An 18,736-nucleotide genomic window follows, 5' to 3' on the forward strand; every position below is an offset into this window, starting at 1 on the left:
CAGACGAGTAAAGCGTTGTGTAAAACATTTAAACAAACAAAAGTTTATTAAACTGTGGGTGTTTGTTGTTTTGGTGCAGGAGTCTATTCCCACAGGCAGGTTGACCCCCATCTTTACTCTGGTGGGACTTTATAAAAACTTCCTCATGTATGAATACATAAAAGTACTAAGTAGTTTGTTGTTATTTGTGGCTTAAGCAATCTCTTGATTTTTTAACGATGATAATGGCTCTTTTGGAATATATCTGCACAGGAAGAATCATTTAACATCAAAATAATGTTATTTGAAAAAACACTACTGAGTACAATTTGAAAAGTTGATACAAAGAATTAGGATTGTGTTTAAGTAATGATTACATTAATAAACATGCACTAACAAGAATGCACTACTCGCATGCATACGAATGTGATAACCAGTATGTTATAACTGTGTAACAAGGCATGAATTTATTAAATTTTTAGACTAATGGCAAAGTAACTGTTAAGCAATGGACACGTATCACAAGTAAAGCTAATATTTATCATCCAAATGGGGAAGTGAAAAGTGAAGTGAAGCAACAAACTTTGATACAAGGCTTTTCCTTGATTTTCTGGAACTCGTGTTGTATTATCAGTGTTATCTTGACCTTTAAAGTATATACTTTATTGAATATTGTTTTGATTGTTTAAGCGCTTTGTGACCCTGGTCTGGAAAAGCGCTATATAAATAAAAATGACTTGCATACTTACTTAAAAAACGAGTTTAAAAGTCTGAGAGTATGTTTATTTCAGTTGACAGAGAGGGGAATGAAAAAAACAACAAAAAATAACATTTTAGCTTTGGAAAAAATTGTATTACTGTTGAAAAATCCAACGTATAAAACACGCGCATAGAAAATCACTTTTACTATGATAAATAATAGTTAAATCATGCATTAAATAATAGTACTTGCAAATAATGTTGCTTTATCAGAGTACTGCATGACTTTAATTGTATATGTAATTACAATTTAAGAACACAATTATGTAATCGGGTTGCCTGTTATAACAACAATAAATCAAATTATTCCAATGTTTGTTCGAAAGGCATGAATCTTCTTTCTGTCCTTCCAGTCGTCTAGCTGCTCTTTCATGCTTCAGGTGGATGGTGCTCCTACTGGAGACGGCGTTCAGGTGAGCCTTCCTTAATTGTGATTCTGCAGCGAAGTCGTGTTGCTCAGCTGTGATTTGTCTCACTACAGGCTGATCGACCAGCTGACAGATTGACTGGATCCATGATGGAACTACAGACTTTGCAAGAGGCGTTGAAGGTGGAGATCCAAGTCCATCAGGTACACACACACACCCGTCTGGTTCTGTTTCTATGTTTTGTTCTCAAGCAACTATCATCCAAGAAAATTACCAAATGACGTGTCAAATGTCAGGCTATATGTCACCTTTTTCTTCACTGCACAGCCAGTTAAAATGTCAAAATAATGTGAATCCGTCTCATTTTAGTTGGATTTTATTTATGGCTAAAATTGTGGGCAGTGATGAATAAGAATCTACACAGACGTCTGATTATTAAAAAAAATAATAAAAAAATCTACATTCTGATGTCATAGTTTATTTGATTGTTGGACAAAGATTGACCAAATGTGTCAGAGCAGCAACATTACAGGGTAGCAGCAGCAGCTCAAAACGAAGCAGGCTCTTGATGAACTGGCTGTAATTACAGTAAAATGAAAGTTAACTACTTGGCAAACACGAGCTTAAAAAGCTGCACAATAAAGAGGTAGATGAAAGAATACGAGGGTAAATTAAACCAAAGAGACGACTGTAGGCTGTCGGGTAATTTAATGTACTTGTTTAAATATCTAATAAAGGATATTGCTTTAATGTGTCCTTCCCTTTATGCTGTCATAAAGCCATGTATGTCTGGTCACTGTCTGGAGCGTGTCCTTGGAGGTAGTAAACTATTCCTTTGTCAGGAACTGTGCTTCAGGAGTTTACCAAGTTTTGAAAGAAAAATTGATATAACGATACATAACGGTATTTTTATTCCCGATTCTGTTTCGATATTTAATAGCACTGTATCGATCCAAAAAAAACAATATCCGCTGACGCCAGTGATGCAGCTGATGCTAACAGCAGCGTCTCTGCTGCAGTGTTGCTGTGAGCAGATGTTTGGAGGGGAAATACCTCCACAGGTTTCAACAGCACTAACTTTATTAAGTATCTAGAAAAGCATCACGACAAAGAATATGAGATCAGAGAAACAAGAAAGACGAAACAAAACAGTTGACTTTGCAGTTCTGTAGAGAGAAACGTTCAGTTGACGGCATGAACGTCAACGATAACAAACGTTCTTGTTGGTGTAAATGTTGACTTCATCATTGGAATCTGCCTCGATCCGATTGATAGAGAGTTTGTGTTTAATACTGGTTGAATAGAGGCAGCTCAGTGTTCCATGTGTGTGACCCGGCACTAAATTTAACTTTCACAAACTTCAGGACGATCAATGATGATCAATGAAACATTTAACAAGTTTAATGTAGTCATAAAACTGTTAAACGTTTTACTAACTTACTTTCAAATCTTATTAATCTCAGATTAAATTATTTATTTTACAAAAAACTTTGAATTAAAGTAAAATGTTATTTCATAGGTAAAAAATATACTTAACCTCAGCTTTTAAAGCTGATGTTTGGACTCACTTTGGCTTAAAAACAAAGTTTACATTTAAAAAAGTAAACACTGATGGATGTCATTTGCTCAATTCTTTGTTGTTAAAGCCAGAAAAACTTTTGTTTCTTTGAAAGAAACAATATTTTGTTGTCCCTACAGTATCACAATATATCGTATCGTCACACGTGTATCGTCACACGTATGATATCGACCGATTTTTGTAAACAAACTTTCATTAATCTACCTGAGGTTTCAAGAATGTCTTTCTCTTGAATACGCAGAAACTGGTTGCCCAGATGAAGCAGGATCCACAGGTGAGTTCATCCGTCGTATCCAATCGTCCAGTTAGATCAGAACACGTGTGAATACTTTCGTGATCTCCTGCTTTTCAGAACGCAGATCTGAAGAAGCAGCTACATGAACTACAAGCAAAGATCACGGCACTGAGTGAGAAGCAGGTAATATGAACACACAACGTCAAGACACACGGGTTACACAAATGTTTACCTCTGCTAGACTGAGCCGATAAGGCCACTCATTGGTTGACTATTGTTCACCTGTAGATCCAGGTACTGACTCACTTGAATCAGAACCAAGTCAAAAAGAAAGATTTCTCACTGAACCATGTGAATGCTTGGTTCTTTCATACACAGCTATGGAATAAATCACATTATTTAAGCCTATATCAGATCAATATATAATGTTAATTTAATGTTCACTAGACTTTCTCCATTATTTCTTTCAACTGTCTTTGAAGTCTCTCCACCTCTCCTCGCAGAAAAAGGTGGTGGAACAGTTGAGGAAAGAGTTGTTAGTAAAACAAGAACCAGAGAAACTTCAGGCTGCAGTCGACCTGAAACCCCCTAGTATGCAGGTGAGCTGGAAGAAGAGCGTGTACGAGTGTGTGTGTGTGTGTGTGTGTGTGTGTGTGTGTTTCTGTGCATCAAACAATCAATCTCTACACAGACACTAACAGTAACTCCAGTCTTGGCTGCGAAGACGCTACCTCTGGTGCTGAAAGCTGCAGCAACAACCACTTTACCTGTCCTGCAACACCGCCCTCCCACTGTCACCATGGTAACCACAGCCATCACCAAACCTGACCAGCAGAACTCACCCATTAATCTGCAGGTGGCAGGCAAGCTGACCAATCAGAACATAGAACCCGTAAGACTAGTCTCTAAGAACACGTTGGTGGTAAGTTTTGCGTTTGCGTGAGTTGATGTGACGTAGTGAGGTGACGTCTGTCTCCCACCACCTCCCAGGTGCAGGCCACCACAGCTCAGCCGATCAAAGTTCCTCAGTTCGTCCCCCCTCCTGGCTTGACGTCCCGACCCGTGTATCAGCCCCAGGTACGTCCACACGGCATCACGAGCACGATCTTTTAACACGATGATGCATTTTTTTCATCTCACGCCGACAGGTCCGGCCGAAGCCGGTGATGACGGCCAACGTTCCCATAGCCCCAGCCCCTCCCCCACCCATGATGGCCGCCCCACAGCTGCTGCAGAGACCCGTCATGTTGACCACCAAGCTGACCTCCTCGCTGCCCACCGCTGCTCCAGTTCACCAGGTCCGAATCGTCAACGGTCAGCCCTGTCCCAAGACGGGCTCGGCGCCCCTCACGGGGATCGTCATCACCACCCCCGTCTCAGCTACTGCCACCCATTTTGCTGCACACGCCCACACTCCAGAGCCCATCATCGTCACTGCCCAGACGACCTCGCAACCCATTCAGATCAGCAGCCTGATGCTGGACCACAAGGTAGGATTGTTGTGGCAGAAGTGTGTTTGAGACGCGTCAGTGTTGACTCTTCAACCTTTGAACAGACTGTGAAGACAGAAGGTGGAGCCGAGCATAAGGTCGTCATCACTATACCGTCCACTTCAACCCCACCACTCTCTCCTTGCTCCAGATCTAAAAGGGAAGAGAACCCTGAGGTGCGGAACTTCTACCTCTTTTTCCGGTTTTTACTCACAGTAAAGTACGAGTAGCTGCACGATATTAGAAACATGTGCGATATTCGTGTCTTGAATTGCAATATCGATATTAATGCGATATTTTTTCTTTCACTTAAAAAAAATAGAAAGAAATTGCCCTTGTGAACGCACAGTCCTGCACAGGAGGTAGTACTGTAGTGTAGGTCCAGGGGTTTAGAGAGAGAAAACGATGCGGAATTTCCCTTTCGTTTATTTCCTAGCTTCGGTGTCGACATGATGGTAGAAAAATATCACTTCTAACGCTCAGTTTCGCGGGACTTGCATCAGTTTCCCACAAATCTGAGCGACATCAGAGAGGAGCCGCCGGCTCGTCGTGATATCACCAAATCAATAATAAATCCACCTCCTTGTACACGCACACATAACACTTTATAAATGATGCTAACAACTTAGCTCGTTAGCATACGGTGAAGACGCACACATAACACTTTATAAATGACGCTAACAACTTAGCTCGTTAGCATACGGTGAAGACGGACAGGTTTGTTCGGAAGTTCACGATCTTATAAGAAAACAACTGAGACGAGATGAAAAGTTCTTACAATATGTTGCTTTAACAAAGGAGGTTGAAAGAGACGAGTGACTGGATCACTAGTGTTTGACTAGATCATAAGTTAGTATTACTTCACTGGATCACTAGTGTTTGACTAGATCATAAGTTAGTATTACTTCACTGGATCACTAGTGTTTGACTAGATCATAAGTTAGTATTACTTCACTGGATCACTAGTGTTTGACTCGATCATAAGTTAGTATTACTTCACTGGATCACTAGTGTTTGACTAGATCACAAGTTAGTATTACTTCACTGGATCACTAGTGTTTGACTAGATCATAAGTTAGTATTACTTTACTGGATCACTAGTGTTTGACTAGATCATAAGTTAGTATTACTTCACTGGATCACTAGTGTTTGACTAGATCATAAGTTAGTATTACTTCACTGGATCACTAGTGTTTGACTAGATCATAAGTTAGTATTACTTCACTGGATCACTAGTGTTTGACTAGATCATAAGTTAGTATTACTTCACTGGATCACTAGTGTTTGACTAGATCACAAGTTAGTATTACTTCACTGGATCACTAGTGTTTGACTAGATCATAAGTTAGTATTACTTTACTGGATCACTAGTGTTTGACTAGATCATAAGTTAGTATTACTTCACTGGATCACTAGTGTTTGACTAGATCATAAGTTAGTATTACTTCACTGGATCACTAGTGTTTGACTAGATCATAAGTTAGTATTACTTTACTGGATCACTAGTGTTTGACTAGATCACAAGTTAGTATTACTTCACTGGATCACTAGTGTTTGACTAGATCATAAGTTAGTATTACTTTACTGGATCACTAGTGTTTGACTAGATCATAAGTTAGTATTACTTTACTGGATCACTAGTGTTTGACTAGATCACAAGTTAGTATTACTTCACTGTATATATTGAGCTAAGTCAGCGCCAGGAAGACGTATTGCCATAGCAAACGAGCCTAGCAAGTTAGTGACACGTGACAATATCGCAATATCGATATTTATTCGATATATATCGTGCAGCCCTACTTCAAATTATTTTCTTTAGTTAGAAAGAACACCTTGAATACATACATTCCAAGTCAGGACAATAAAACTCTTTTAAACCTTTTGTTTAAAATGCTATACATTTGATTTATTTAATTCTATGCAGTTTGGCACATAATGGAAGGAATCCATTATTACACTTCTTTAGTTCTGCTTATCCTAGATTGTTTTGTGCAACTCTTCCTTCAATATTAATAACTGAACATTTTTCCTTGTTAAAATTTTAAACTGACTAAAACTAAACTATATTCAGGAACTGCTCCATGTTAAGGGTCTTTTCTGCTCTGTCGTCCATAATCTAATGTTTGTGTATAATGGTCAGTTACACTTCTGCACTCCATTTTTTGATACTGTACATGAACAATCTACAAAACATTAAAAAGTTTTATCCGGGAAATGCAAGTAGTTCCACTAGTATTAAATAAAAATACAAATATCAATGAAGACGAATATAAAAGATATACACACATGCATATAACGATATAAGAAAACAAACTGGGTCTGTTGTTGTACGATCATTGTATCAATTTGAGGTTATTTATTAGCCAGGATTAATCATATTAAATTTTCCAGAAGTACATACGTTCTTCTGATTTAGATATTGGTGCCATTATTGTTCTTCAAATTCTTGATTTCCTTGTTTCGTTTTATTTCACCTGCTGCTAGAAGTCATGTTTCTACGATGTAATGAGAACATTATAACGTGTTTACAATTCTGAAAGATAATGGGTAATATATATTGCTGCATCGTAAAATTGTTTGTTTCCAAAGAATGAAACTGAATAGTATCAAATAGGTATTTACACCGTGTTCCATGACATTCTGTTTGACATAAGGCTTCATATCTTGCAGAAACTGGCCTTCATGGGATCCTTGGGTCTCGTGACACACGACCACCTAGAAGGTGAGTGACTGTTGACAGTTTCCTTCACTGCACATGTCTGTGGATCCTGAGTGGCTGTTTCTGGTCTTAAGTGGCAGTTGTTTTGATTTATACCTAAAGATGTGTGACGGTCACTCATCAATTTGAGTTAACAGTTACTCTGCTGTAGCTGAGCTTCTGATTATAACAGATTTTGGATTATTTATTCATATTTCTTGTAGTTGTTATGTAATGTCTATTCCTGACCTGACGGCGTATGGATGTAACTGTAGGTGAGGTTAGAGAAGTAAGGTGCGTGAGGTTCAGGATTGGTGAGGCCCGACTCCTTTAGTGTCAGTTTTACAAGTTTATGAACCCAAAAGGGAAACTTATTCAAGTGGCTACTGGTAATTTCATATCTCAACAGTATTCTTCACACACACACACACGCATGGTCTTCGGTGAAATTTGTAAAAGAGATTTAAATTATTTTCTTCACCTATATAACAGTTGTAGCATAAATCTGTCATCTTTAACAGCTTGAATTTTCATCTTTGACATACAGTAAGTCACGGCTGAAATATTATGTTTTAATTATCAATTTATTTACAATTCTTTATTCAAAATCTTTAACCTCCATATTCAATTATATGAGACCTTTCAATTGGTTGAAAATCTGAATCTAAATTCGTTTTAAACAATCAGTAGATATAGAAAAAATGAATGAACTCATAAATAATTTAAAAAAGGATTAGGAAATGTGTATTTCAAATAGTATAGAGTATTACTGTGATAATAAAGGATTACAAGGAAGACGCAGCTGATTAAATGCCCTTGATTTAAAATTATTATTATTATTATTACTACTACTGAGGGGAAGTTACCGTAAAGTTTAGCGAGAACTCTCCAGATTTAAGTTTGGCTCAAGAGTGAAGAATCCGGAGCGATAGTTATCTTGACAGCATCATGATGTCAGCACTGTATTTGTATTAAACGTTAAGTTTCGATGACTCGATCATACATTTTTGTCTTTGTAAGTAAGTAAGTAATTTGTATTTATATAGCGCTTTTCCAGAACAGGGTCACAAAGTACTTAAACAATCAAAACAATACTCAATAAAGTATATACTTTAAAGGTCAAGATAATACTGAGAACAACACAGGAGTTCCAGAAAATCAAGGAAAAGCCTGAACAAATAAAAATGTTTTAAGATGTTTCTTGAGTGATGCTGTCATGACGGCTAGACCCGCCTTATGTTGCTTCTGATTGGTTAATATTGCGTCAGGCCTTCTGTGATTGGCAAGATTTACATAAAAAGGATTAAAGTTTATTATCGTGAAAATATACATATTGAGTAGTAAATGGGTCAATATAAGCGTGAGAAAAATAATTAATATTTTATTTATTGCCAAATGTAGTTTTTTTTTTTTTTTGTATTTTTCTTAGTCTTATCTCCTGAAATTAAAACGGTTTCTAATCTTACCTTAATCTGTAGATAACGTCCATGCGTCTGTCCTTCTCAACACAAACCTCTGTTACTTTGTTGTAAAACCTTATTTTCTTAAGTTTTAAAAGTCTCTCCGCCTCAGTGGAGATGTGACGTAGATGATGAGGCTCATTAGTGTTTGCCTCAAACTATTCCTTTTCGCTGCGGTTGTATTTCCGATCAGCAAAATAAACAATATCCTTACAAACATTATACTTTAATGGTTAAAGACATCAGTCAGACCAAGGCACATAAACATATCTGTGAGTATTATATTGGCGACATTCAAAGATACAGCAACAGTATCATTGCATGTATCAACGCAGTTTGTGATGGATTGCACACTGAGACCACATGTCCCTCGCTAAAGGTCTTCACTACTGTCTGCAGTGTTGTCTGTTCTGGTATTTTTGGTGTGTAAAAGATTTTTATTTTACCGTTTGAATGGGCAGCTGTACTGCACAGTTTGAACCGTGCACGGACAAATAGATTTGCCAGCGCACGTTAGAAAAGCAGCCTTGAGTCGCAGGAGTGATGTGGACTCTGCTGACAGGTGTGTGAAAATCCAGGGTTGGGATCCTGACGGTGCCTGAAGATTTGCTCGAGTCATTATAATAGTCAAACATTTGTCTTTGTTGATCCAATTAAACGTTCTTCGTCTGACGTGTTGACACTTTTGGTTGGCAGAAATTCAAAGTAAACGTCAGGAGAGAAAGAGAAGGACAACGGCAAACCCTGTGTACAGTGGTGCCATGTTTGAACCCGAGGTAGGCTCTCCGTGAACTCGCGACATCATCTCGGCGATAGACGGTGCCACGGGACACAAAATGTCAACCTTTGATTCTATATGTATTTCAGAGGAAGAAGAGTGCCGTCAGTTACCTGAACAGTCCGCTGCACCAGGGCACCAGAAAGAGAGGTCTGTATCACCCCAGGATCTAAGATCCAGCAGGTGGCAGTAAGTTGATAAAAACGATCCTACAGGGTCAGTAAACGAAACACTGATCCGGCAGAGAGAGCAGAACCCCTGATGCAGCCTGGGTGAGGAAGCACATTAATGTGGCGAACCAAGCCTGCAGGTGGTGCAGGTGCAAGTCGAGCGGCAGCTGTGTAAACTTGCACAAACGGCCCTCAGGAATTCATGGAAATGCATTCCAACTAGGGCTGCACGATATTGAAAATATGTGCGATATTCGATATTGGTGTCTTGAAGTGCGATATCGATATTAATGCGATATATTTTTCTTTCACCTAAAAATGTGGACGTGCAGGAGCGAGTACTGTAATGAAGGTCCGGGGGTTTCGAGAAATATTCAAACGATGATATTTCCCTTTCGTTTATTTCCGTGCTTCGGTGTCGACATGATCGTAGAAAAATATCTCTTCTAACGCTCAGTCTCGCGGGACTTGCATCGGTTTCCCGCGAAACTGAGCGACATCAGAGAGGAGCCGCCGGCGTGTTGTGATATCACCAAATCAATAATAAATCCTTGTACACACACACACATAACACTTTATAAATGACGCTAACAACTTAGCTCGTTAGCATACGGTGAAGACGGACAGGTTTGTTTGGAAGTTCACGATCTTATAAGAAAACAACTGAGACGAGATGAAAAGTTCTTACAATATGTTGCTTTAACAAAGGAGGTTGAAAGAGACGAGTGACTGGATCACTAGTGTTTGACTAGATCATAAGTTAGTATAACTTCACTGGATCACTAGTGTTTGACTAGATCATAAGTTAGTATTACTTCACTGGATCACTAGTGTTTGACTAGATCATAAGTTAGTATTACTTCACTGGATCACTAGTGTTTGACTAGATCATAAGTTAGTATTACTTCACTGGATCACTAGTGTTTGACTAGATCATAAGTTAGTATTACTTCACTGGATCACTAGTGTTTGACTAGATCATAAGTTAGTATTACTTCACTGGATCACTAGTGTTTGACTAGATCATAAGTTAGTATTACTTCACTGGATCACTAGTGTTTGACTAGATCATAAGTTAGTATTACTTCACTGGATCACTAGTGTTTGACTAGATCATAAGTTAGTATTACTTCACTGGATCACTAGTGTTTGACTCGATCATAAGTTAGTATTACTTCACTGGATCACTAGTGTTTGACTAGATCATAAGTTAGTATTACTTCACTGGATCACTAGTGTTTGACTAGATCATAAGTTAGTATTACTTCACTGGATCACTAGTGTTTGACTAGATCATAAGTTAGTATTACTTCACTGGATCACTAGTGTTTGACTAGATCATAAGTTAGTATTACTTCACTGGATCACTAGTGTTTGACTCGATCATAAGTTAGTATTACTTCACTGGATCACTAGTGTTTGACTAGATCATATGTTAGTATTACTTCACTGGATCACTAGTGTTTGACTCGATCATAAGTTAGTATTACTTCACTGGATCACTAGTGTTTGACTAGATCATAAGTTAGTATTACTTCACTGGATCACTAGTGTTTGACTAGATCATAAGTTAGTATTACTTCACTGGATCACTAGTGTTTGACTCGATCATAAGTTAGTATTACTTCACTGGATCACTAGTGTTTGACTAGATCATAAGTTAGTATTACTTCACTGGATCACTAGTGTTTGACTCGATCATAAGTTAGTATTACTTCCGTGGACATACTGAGCTAAGACACGTCGCCATAGCAACGAGCCTAACAAGCTGCGCCGCACAGTTAAAAGACGGACGGAGACGTAAACAACAACGAGACATAGAAGTACAAATTGACAACTTTACAGAACGTGACACTTATTGGTCAAAGTGTGTATTTAAGAAATGCTTTATTTATACAAAATGATAAATTATCACATGTATTCAATATGTATATCACACGTGCCGATATCATGATATCGATATTTTTTCGATATATCGTGCAGCCTTATTTCCAACTCTCAGCAGAGTAAACACATCAAGTCTTTGACCTCAAGGCCCCAAGTCATTCAAAACAAATATATGAAGACACGGCTGTCATGGTTCATCCATTCAGCTGATCTGGAGTCGATGTTTTTCACAGTCTTGAGCTTTGACCTATATCGGCTAATAGCATGATCAGAGCTAATGGTTATTACTTCATATTTCTGGATTAAGCTGGAAATCATTTTCTTCTCCGCAAGTATCCGACTCTGTTGTTGAGGAAGGTCCATTTAATCTGTTCTCTGTTGGTTAAGAACGGCACGAGTGTAAAGTCGCTGAAGTAGTAAAAGGGCTGGTTTATCAGAATAAGGTAGTGTGTGCATACAGTCCATTTGAGGTGGTTTTTATGAGTCTTTTCTGGATTCATAGCTGTTGGTAGGTTCACTCACTCTCACAGGGGGTGTGAGGTGTTAAGACGTTGGTTTTCAGCTTCAGTTGTGTTGGCCCCGGTCCTTTGAGGTCCAGTCTACTTGGGTCAATCCTCGGAAGGTCCTCTCAGGGTTGCCGTAATCTGGGTACCCTGGCGTACTAACAGTGTTTTTGCTCTGACTCCTCCCTCGCCCTCTCCTTCATGCTAGCCAATGAAGACCCGTCCTCTCAGGTACGTGCTTTACTCCATGTGTCTCCATCTTCTTTTTTTTGTTCCGTCTCATTCCACCAGGTCGCCCCCCCAAGTACTGCAGCGTCCCAGAGCTGGGCGGCACCACCCCGACCTCCCCCTCCAGCCCAGCTCGCCCCCCCCCTCTGCCCAGCCCCGCCTCTGGGGACGTAAGTAACCTTGGGGGGACAGACTGTCAATCATCATGTCATGAGTGTGTCTTCTCCATTCGATTCAGTCTTACAAAGTGAACAGTGTCCCACTCATGCTCGGGGGCCCCTCAGCAGGGCCGGTCTCTTCTCAGTCCATGTTCATGTACCTCCGAACGCTCTGCATTAAAGAATGTAGAATACTTGTCCTGCTGGAACACATACACCACGTCAACAACCCCAATGCCCGTTGTGACCACTCCTTATTTCTCCTTATTCCTACCAGTATTCAAGGACGCACATGGACACCGTGATTTTTTTTATTATTTCCTTCAAGATATAACTTCAAGGAGTAAAAACCTTTCTTTCCGGCCTGTTTCCAGTAAGTCCCTCAGTATAAAAGGTTTTAGTTTCTAATGAAGTTTTTCGTTCCTCCGTGGAAGTGGATCCGCCTCGGAAGTTGGACTCGACGGAAGGGTTTAGTTCTCAGTGTGTCTCCATATTCAGACGCTCCCGACATTATCGTGATCGACTCCATGTATTGTGACGTTCACCGGAACCCTTTAACTTACATGTCCGTCAGACGACCCGCCACTAACCCCCCCACCCGACCCCCCGCTGACTCCGCTGCCGCCGCTGCCTCTGCGGCCCGGGACACTGATTGGTCCAATTCTCACTCGCAGGGTGACATCCACGAGGACTTCTGCACCGTGTGCAGGCGCAGTGGGCAGCTGCTCATGTGCGACACGTGTTCGCGTGTTTACCACCTGGACTGCCTGGATCCGCCGCTGAAAACCATTCCTAAAGGCATGTGGATCTGTCCAAAATGTCAACACCAGGTAACCAAGGCAACGGAAAAAAAGGACAGGGGGGGGGGGGGCAACTGTTCAGGTCTTTGTAAGCTTTGCACACATACTTTTTGTTTTTCTGTCATTCATCTCACGCCATCCACTCACATGTTACAGCACAGAGCCACCACCACCGCCACCAGGCGGCGTCCCAGCTCCTCTTCTCTTGTCTTTGCCATTGTGACATGTGCCAGTCTCTCTCCACAGATCCTAAAGAAAGAAGACGCCTTGCCGTGGCCCGGCACGCTGGCCATCGTCCACTCGTACATTGCATACAAAGAAGGTAACCGTTCTTTTGGACGACTGTGGTTCACGATTGATTGACAGCTGTGAGCGACCGATGAATATGGTAGTCGGTGGACACACTGGTGGCTGTGGTTTCATCCTCGTAGTTGAACATTTTATCGCCGATCACTGGATACACTGGTTGAATAATAATGTGAAGCTCAACACTTCTGACTCCGTTACAAAAGTCTTCCTCTTCAAGATGCAGTAAGTCCCTCATCGTGACCATGTTTTATTACTTTATGAAGTTCTCCCTCGTCCGAAATCTTTGTACTATCGATGAGTTCAATATTAAGTAAGTAATTTTTATTTATATAGCGCTTTTCCAGACCAGGGTCACAAAGCGCTTAAACAATCAAAACAATATTCAATAAAATATATACTTTAAAGATCAAGATAAAACTGAGAACACAACAGGAGTTCCAGAAAATCAAGGAAAAGCCTGAACAAATAAAAACATCTTAAGATGTTTCTTAAAGGAGTCAGTAGATCATCAAGCGCAAAGAGAGAGAAGATCGTTCCAAAGCTTAGGAGCAACAGTCTGGAAGGATTTCTCTCCTCTGGTCCGGAAGTTCAGGAACCATCAGTAGATTCTGATCCACAGACCTCAGAGCCCGAGATGGGGTGTAAGGCTGGATCAGATCACTGATGGAAGGTCTGACCATGAATAGATCTGAAAGTAAGAACCAGAATTTTAAAATGATCCTGAAAGAAACTGGCAGCCAGTGAAGAGTTTGAAGGAGAAATGTGAGTTCTTCTATTAGAGCGGCTCAGAATTCTGGCTGCAGAGTTTTACAATAAAAGATCAATGTCGGAGACACTTGAATCAACACATTAGTTGTTAAGTGCTACGATCTTCTTTAGAGCGCCATTAAGAACACTCTAAAGAGGTGTTTCCCAGTGTTGCTCTTGAGTAATGAAGCTCTTTCACTAAGAAGGAAACGTAAGATCAACATAAGTTGTTAAGTGCTACGATCTTCTTTGGAGCGCCGTTAAGAATGCTCTAAAGAAGAATGCGTTTCCCAATGTTGCTCTTGAGATAAGAAGATCTTTCACTAAGAAGGAAACATAAGATCAGCATTAGTTGTTAAGTGCTAGCATCATCTTTGGAGCACCGTTAAGAACACTCTAAAGAGGTGTTTCCCAGTGTTGCTCTTGAGTTAAGAAGATCTTTCACTAAGAAGGAAACGTAAGATCAAGCCGACCCGCTCTTAACACGTCACTCTAGTGACAACATGCAAAAGTCTCGCCTCTGTCGTCCTGGGCTCTGATTGGCCGACACTCACACAGACCTGCCATGATGTGATGCTAGAGTTTAGTAGTTACAAAATTGGATTGTCGGAGCATTACAATGTTATCGGGTTATGTTGAATAAACATTGATTAAAATGAATGTTTAGTTTCAACTGATGATAAAATAAAATGATTTCATAATCCAGTGTGCGAGAGCAGTGTAGAGCCGCAATAAGATTGAACAATTTGTTTCTGGCTCCCCCAGATTTGAAAGAGTGTAATGACACTATAATCTCTAGCCCTGTTGCCACAGTGTGCGTTTTGTAAATGTAGAGAAAGTCCTTTGATTTTACATGTTAGTGCCTTTGTTAATAAAGTTTTTTAAATCTATCTATGAAGTCAGTCAATATGGAAATGAAGGCAAGCTCTGTCTCCTCCCTCTGATGCAAAAGGTTCAATTAATTGCCAGAGGATTATATTAACTGAGTCGTTACTTTTCAAAAGAAACCAACGGTTAAATAAGAAGACGAAATAAAGAACGTGGACAAATATGATGCTGCTTTAAAGGGTTTTCTTGATCCCTTGTTCACGGTGACTTTGATTGACAGCTAAAGAGGAGGAGAAGCAGAAGCTGATGAAGTGGAGCTGCGAACTGAAACTGGAGCGAGAACAACTGGAACAACGAGTTAAACAACTCAGCAACTCTATCACCGTAAGTACCACCAGCTGCCTTCGGTCCTGGTTCTGGTTCTGATTTTTTTGCTTTCCGTCTTTCCCCAGAAATGTATGGAGAGTAAAAACGGCATCCTGGCACGACAGAAGGAAATGCAGGTTTCTTTGGACCGAGTAAAGAACTTGATCCGCCTTATCCAGAACTTTAGCTTCAAGCAGTCGCCCGTGGAGTCCAACGGTCAGGACAAGAGGGTTCAGGCCCGTCCCGCGTCCGAACCAGCTGCTGAGATCCAGACGGTGCCGAGGAGCTCGACGGACCAGCAACACCAGGGAGCACCAGCAGGGAGTCGCGGCGTCCTACCGTGTGGCGGCGCCGTCTTGGCGGAGAACTGTCCGACGGCGGTGGTGCCGGGGGGCGCGGCCGGGAGCAAAGCGGATTCCGGGGCCGAGTCCGGGCCCGAGGCGGCCGCCATGGCTCCCGTCCCCGTCACGACCAACGGCACCCTCGACCAAAGCCCCCCGCCGGGCGGCTGCGCCGCACCCACCGAAAACAAGATGGCCGCCGACACCCCCCCAGAGACGGCCGAGGAGAAGAAGGCTCCCCCGGCGGTGGTGGTCCACAGCGAGCCCAACAGTAAAACCTCAGAACCCTCTGAGCTGGGCCTGCCGGTTCTCGTCTGCAGCTCGGACCCTCAAGAGTAAAAGACTCGTCTTAAGTTGCCAATAATGTGTAAATGTCGTCGTCGTGTTGTCACGTGTCAATGGTAGATGAAAACAGCCCAGGTCACATGACTCTACGGGAGGCTCCGCCCAATAACCTGAGCTGCAGGACGCCAACGTCGTCGTGCCAAGTAGTGATCGCCGTCTGAGGTCCGGTCCATCTTCACACCGGTGTGTGCCTGTCCAAGTGTGTGTGTGTGTGTGTGTGTGTGTGTGTGTGTGTGTGCGCGCGCACGAGTGCAGGGGGGGGTGGCATTGGGTCAAATTCTTAAGCTGACTCTGCTGTGACCAAAAACCGGGCTCCACCTGTGACCCGCAACCACACCTGACTCCACACCTGACTCCACATTAGCTCCGCCCACTGACCACACACGCAGTGAGATGACCGTGAGAGTCTGGCAACATGTGGGCGTAGGTCCGGAGTGTACAGAAGTCCGTGGCGAGCAGATCTGCCATCAGTCAAAAAAGAAATGTAAAGAGAAAAAAGAAACGTATTTAAAAGAAGAACTAGATAAACAAGTTTAAAGCAGATCCACAGCTGTCGTAACACAACAATCACAGGTGAAGGGTCGAGCAGGCTCGGGAGTCCGGCCCCTTGTTTTTTTGGTCCAGCAGGCGCGGGTGTCCAGCGGGGGTCTCGGTGTGACTCTTCATTTGTGTGTCTGTGGACCGTTAGTCTGTCGGTGGTTATTCAGGTCTTCCTCCTTCAACCTGCTGGACATTAAGCGCTTCACGCCGGAGGAGAGAACGAAGCCTCCGAGGGTTTATAAACAATAACGAGAGTTTTGACTCCGCCCACAACGATGAAAGCACAAGTGCTCAAGTTTTTTTCTTTTCTTCGTCTAGTCGTAACTTTTGGTCCCAACGTTGCCAATCTGTGTTCCGAAGGCTCCGCCCCCTCTCCTCCTGTCCCCCGTGGACCTGGTCCGCTCTCTTGTTGTCGCCCGGCGGCAGAAACTTTGTTACATAGTGTCGCCATACGAAACCGCTGCTGAGGCTGAGACGTCGTTTCATATCATCGACCTCCATATCTGACATCGTCCTCGGACTGCCTTCACTCACCAGATCTAGTTTGTCTGAAAAACCTGTAAAAGAAGAAATCTAGCTGTTCATTTCTACCATGTTTTGATGATCCTGCTAAATATAACCCGACCAACGTCGCTGAGCTCGGACGCTCGGAGGAACCGGACGGAGTCATTTGGTCTTAACGAGTCTTAATATTTATCAATGGAAAGGAATTTCTTTGTGCGTTATTTGTGACGTGGATGTCTTGGACTGGTTCCAGACGAGTGTTCCGTCTATGGTAGGTACCTCGAGTGCCTTCGCCTGTCTCTCGACTCGCACTGTGACTTGTAGAACCTGCCTCGTACGACCCCGACCCCGTCAGCTCATCCTCCCTCCGAGTCCCGGGACAGTCGCAGATGCTGCTCCCCCCGACACAGGTCTACTTCTGCCTGGTCCATTATGGCCTCCTGCAGCGGGTCCTTTGAGGCCCGACCCACTCCACCCCTCTCTGAGCCAGGTCCGTTTCGACTTGGTCCAATCCGCCTCCTGAGCCAGGTCGGCTTGCTGGCCCGCCCCGAGTCAAAGCGGCGTTTATCGCGATGTTGTTTATTTGGTGGACAGATGGTGTTTGTTGTTGTTTGATGCCTTAATGTGTTTTTTTTTTCATGTGACTTGTGTTGTTCTTTTCTTTTTGGCTTTTCTTTTTTTTCCAGAAAAAAAAACGTTGCAAGCTGAAATCCTTGCTGGACGCAAGCAGTATTAATTTAGAAAGCGGGCTCATGTCAAGCTGAAATCATGGAACAAAAGATCCTGCAGGCATCCGTTGCCAGGGCGACACCTTTTATGCAAATTTTCTACAAGAAACCTTTTTTAATATGCATTTATCTTTTTTTACGTTTTTATGTCGACCTTTCAGTTCTGACGTCCCGATGACTAACATTCGTGTGTTTCGTTGCGGATGTCATATTCCAAGCTGAGCAACAGGGGGCGCTCGAGTCTTCATCCAGACTATCTACAGTCAACAAGTGAATTTATCCAAAGAACACTTTTTATGTTCGGAGCCTTTTACGTCGTTGATGCATATCATTGTGAAAAAGAGACCAAGTTAAAAATGCAGCAAAGATGGACGGGCGGTCGTTCTGGGTTCGAGTCCCGGGTCTTGTGTTTTTTTTATCTTCCACGTGTTGCGCGCATCGTAGCGACGAGTCAATTCTGAATATTTGTAGAATTGTTTGTATTTTTTCATGATGATTTGGGGGAGATTGTGTTTATTTTTGTCTTGTTTTGGGGGCGTGGTCACTGCTGGAGACGAGCATTTGATCAATTTGTATTTATTTATTTTATCATTTTGTTAATAAATTGTTCAAAGAAGTTTGTATTACAAATGTGTGCACTGTGTTCCTTTTCTTTCAACCGACATTTTTGGTCTTTTGTTGGAAAAACATTTGAGCTTCAACCGTCTCATCAGAGCTCAACTCTTGACCTCGTGTGGCCCGTGGGCCGCCTGTTTAAATGGTTGTCGTTCTTCCTAAAATACACCAGAGGGCGCCACATTCAATTTAAAGAGTGTCATTCTTCCTTAAATACACTAGAGGGCGCCACATTTCATCAGACGTTTCATTAAACATTTACAAATAGAAGTTAATAAGAGTTGTCATTCTTCCTTAAATACACTAGAGGGCGCCACATTT

General features: G+C 41.8%; 1 protein-coding gene across 4 annotated transcripts; it reads left to right on the forward strand.

Annotated features, from left to right (window-relative positions):
* The first annotated feature begins 60 nt into the window (after positions 1-60).
* Positions 61-18,416, forward strand: phf21ab (PHD finger protein 21Ab). 4 transcript variants are annotated; one of them, XM_087798117.1, is made up of 19 exons: positions 61-99; positions 1,100-1,151; positions 1,220-1,309; positions 2,927-2,959; positions 3,038-3,103; positions 3,424-3,519; positions 3,612-3,722; positions 3,777-3,842; positions 3,911-3,997; positions 4,069-4,410; positions 4,476-4,586; positions 7,081-7,132; positions 9,265-9,344; positions 9,436-9,496; positions 12,198-12,304; positions 12,967-13,122; positions 13,339-13,414; positions 15,257-15,360; positions 15,429-18,416. In XM_087798117.1, the coding sequence occupies exons 2-19, from the start codon at positions 1,110-1,112 to the stop codon at positions 16,020-16,022; spliced, it is 2,274 nt and encodes a 757-aa protein (XP_087654243.1). In that variant the 5' UTR covers positions 61-99; positions 1,100-1,109; the 3' UTR covers positions 16,023-18,416. The 4 variants fall into 4 exon arrangements, with proteins under 4 accessions (XP_087654243.1, XP_087654244.1, XP_087654242.1 ...); XM_087798118.1 differs by lacking the exon at positions 12,198-12,304 and adding an exon at positions 12,115-12,137 and having other exon boundaries at positions 3,612-3,842; XM_087798116.1 differs by having other exon boundaries at positions 3,612-3,842.
* The last annotated feature ends 320 nt before the right edge of the window (positions 18,417-18,736 follow it).

Source organism: Callionymus lyra, chromosome 8 (assembly GCF_982586985.1).
Source record: "Callionymus lyra chromosome 8, fCalLyr1.hap1.1, whole genome shotgun sequence".
Taxonomy (NCBI): domain Eukaryota; kingdom Metazoa; phylum Chordata; class Actinopteri; order Syngnathiformes; family Callionymidae; genus Callionymus; species Callionymus lyra.